This window comes from Bison bison, unplaced genomic scaffold (assembly GCF_000754665.1).
Source record: "Bison bison bison isolate TAMUID 2011002044 unplaced genomic scaffold, Bison_UMD1.0 scf7180017864307, whole genome shotgun sequence".
NCBI lineage: Eukaryota > Metazoa > Chordata > Mammalia > Artiodactyla > Bovidae > Bison > Bison bison.
The window spans coordinates 10524358-10527501 of NW_011494879.1; the positions used below are offsets into that span (position 1 = coordinate 10524358).

Consider the following 3144-nt stretch of genomic DNA (forward strand, 5'->3'; position numbering starts at 1 on the left):
CTCCTTGGAGCCAGAAACTCAAGCTAGTTCTCTCTTGTTCTGCCATCCTCAGTATATGGCTCTCATTCCAAGGCCCAAAATAGCTGCTCAAGCCCTAGCCATTGCATCCCTATTCCAGCAAGAGGAAGGAACAAGAGTAAGAAGGATGCACCAACTCCATTAATGACACTTCTGTTTACATGCCAATGGCCAGAACACAAGCATATGACCCAGCTACCGTGGAGGGTTAAGAAGAGACTCACTATTCTGGGAAGCCATATATCTGGCTTATTGTCAGAAATTTAAGGAAAAACAAATAAACGCTGGGGTAAACTAGTGATATCTGTGAGCTGGGGATTGTCATTCAGCAGGATTTGCTGCTAGTTGCTAGCTTAGCTAAATCTGAATAATAATTAGGAGTTTGTGAAGGAGAGAGGCATGGTGTCCTACAGATGATTGCAGACTATCTACCATTCTTTGCATTAAGTTGTTGCTGTTGTTAAGTGGATAAATCGTGTCCGACTCTTTGCGACCCCATGGACTGTAGCCCACCAGGCTCCTCTGTCCATAGGATTTCCTAGGCAACAGTACTGGAGTGGGTTGCCATTTCCTTCTCTAAGGGATCTTCCCAACCCAGGGATGGAACCTGAGTCTCCTGCATTGGCAGGCAGATTCTTTACCACTAAAGAATCTGAGAAGAGCCACCTGGGAAGCCTTCTTGCATCTAGAGGTGGAGCCTATTTCTCTTCCTCATGAATCTGGGCTGTGCTGGTCATGTGACCTGTAATGACAAACGGAACTTGGCAGAAGTGACACTGAGCTACTTCCACAGCTGACTTAAAAGGTACGCAGCCTTGGCTTTCTATTTTGGGGCCCTCTCCCCTTGAAACCCAGCTACCGTGTAGGAAGTCTGTCTTCCCTGGATTAATCCTGCTGTGGGAAAGCCTAAGATGGACATCTGGAGAGAGCAAGCCCATGGATGGGAGCCCTGCAGTACCAGGCATGAGAGTGAAGCCTTCTCAGACCATCCAGTCCAGCCCACCAGCTGAATGCACCCAAGGGAATGACCCCCAGCTCATACTGCGTCGAACATAAGAACCAGTCAGGTAAGCCCTGCCTAAATTCCAGGCTCACAGAATCATGACCAATAAATCAGCTATTGTACTTGTTTGGAGGTATTACTTAGCAGTAGATAACTGAAACTGAAAGAGGAAGGCTATTCTAGGGAGAGGAAACAGCATAAGCAAACATTTAGTGGGGAGAGGCAATATGCTCTATGCAAGGAATTCTACATGGTCTGATGTGTTGAAGGGTACAGTGGCCTTAGGGTACCTGCTGATAGGAAGGTCTGGTGTGTGCCATCCTCTGGAGGGTGGAATCAGGAGTCTACTACCAAGAGATTTCAAAGTGGAGAGGGTGTCCTGATGGAAGGTTGACTACATCCACTCACAGCACACGGATGTGAGAGTGGGACCATAAAGAAGGTTGAGCACCAAAGAACTCCCCTGTAGCTCAGATGGTAAAGTGTCTGCCTACAATGCGGGAGACCTGGGTTTGATCCCTGGGTTGGGAGGATCTCCTGGAGAAGGAAATGGCAACGCATTCCAGTATTCTTGCCTGGAAAATCCCATGGACGGAGGAACCTGGTAGGCTACAGTCCATGGGGTCGCAAAGAGTCGGATATGACTGAGGGACATTTCCTTTACTTTACTTTACAACTGTGGTGCTGGAGAAGCCTCCTGAGAGTCCCTTGGACTGCAAGGAGATCAAACTAGTCAATCCTAAAGGAAATAATCCTGAATATTCACTGGAAAGAACGATGCTGAAGATCCAATACTTTGGCCACCTGATATGAAGAGCTGATGCACTGGAAAAGATCCTGATGCTGGGAAAGATTGAAGGCAGAAGGAAAAGTGGGCAACAGAGGATGAGATAGTTGACTAGCATCACCGACTCAATGGACAGGAGTTTGACCAAATTCCGGGATATAGCGAAGGACAGGGAAGCCTGGCCTGCTGTAGTCATGAGGTTGCAAAGAGTTGGACACGACTTCGCAACTGAAAAACAACAACAGCAACAACTCACAGCAGGATTCAGGATCCAGAGCATTGCTGCTAAGTTCTCTATTCTCCTAAGACATAGATCTGTGGGCAAACTTCCTGGGGAAGCTTTGAGGAGTGAGACACTACCTGGGTGGGAATGATGAATGGGTTTGTATTATGTATTGGGAGGAAGGACTTGGGGGATGGGTTATATAATGAAAGTATTGCATTTTCTAATTGACTTCCTTCACATTAAAACAATTCTCTCTTGCTGTTTCCTTCTTGGTGATGGCTAGATCCTTAAAAGCTGGGAAGGAGGGCTCAGGAAATTTAGGGTCATTTCCTCCATTGCATATGGCACATTCATTTCATCTTCATTTTTGGTTGTGAGGAAATGAACATATATTCAAGCATTGTTTTTGATAGTGCCTTCATGACTGGGGCCATGACTTTAGAGCCACAGTAAGTTTCTTACTGCTCTACTCTAGAACATTTCAAGAAATGATCTGAGTGATCATTACACAATATCTCTATGGATGAATGTTTCTTCTCCTTCCTTCATATCTGTTAGGAATGTGTTAGGTGGCAAGCCAGAGGGTATTAACAGTAGCTCAAATATATAAGACATTTTCCAGCTACAAGACATCTAGCGGCAGACAGACCTGGGCTGGTAACGTAGCTCACCACCATTCATCAAGGATCCAGTCTCCTGATTTCTGCTTCAAAAACCTTAGCATGAAGCCATCTTAGTAGCTCATCTCTGCCTTTCCAGGGAGCATGTCCAGAAGACAAAGAGTATCTGCCAGTCAGATCTTTCCTTTTTAAAAAGGAACTTTCATTTTCATCTAGGCAGAAGTGGATCTCATGCTGTCTCTCTACAAGGGAGTCTGGAAAGGCAACCTTTTCTTTTTTCTTTTCCCAGGCTGTATAATAGTGCTTCCCTGGTGGCTCAGAGGTTAAAGTGTCTGCCTGCAATGCGGGAGACCTGGGTTGGATCCCTGGGTTGGGAAGATCCCCTGGAGAAGGAAACAGCAACCCACTCCAGTATTCTTGCCTGGAGAATCCCATGGACAGAGGAGCCTGGTGGGCTACAGTCCACGGGGTCACAAAGAGTTGGACTTGA

At 46.3% G+C, this 3144-nt stretch overlaps 1 protein-coding gene across 1 annotated transcript in view; it reads left to right on the forward strand.

Annotated features, from left to right (window-relative positions):
* Window positions 1–778: 778 nt before the first annotated feature.
* DDX1 (DEAD (Asp-Glu-Ala-Asp) box helicase 1) overlaps window positions 779–3144 on the forward strand; it is a 41627-nt gene continuing 39261 nt past the window's right edge. Inside the window, exon 1 of the mRNA XM_010852091.1 lies at window positions 779–1085. Coding sequence (XP_010850393.1) covers window positions 1043–1085 — 43 coding nt within the window. The 5' untranslated portion in view covers window positions 779–1042. The remainder of the gene's footprint in view (window positions 1086–3144) is intronic.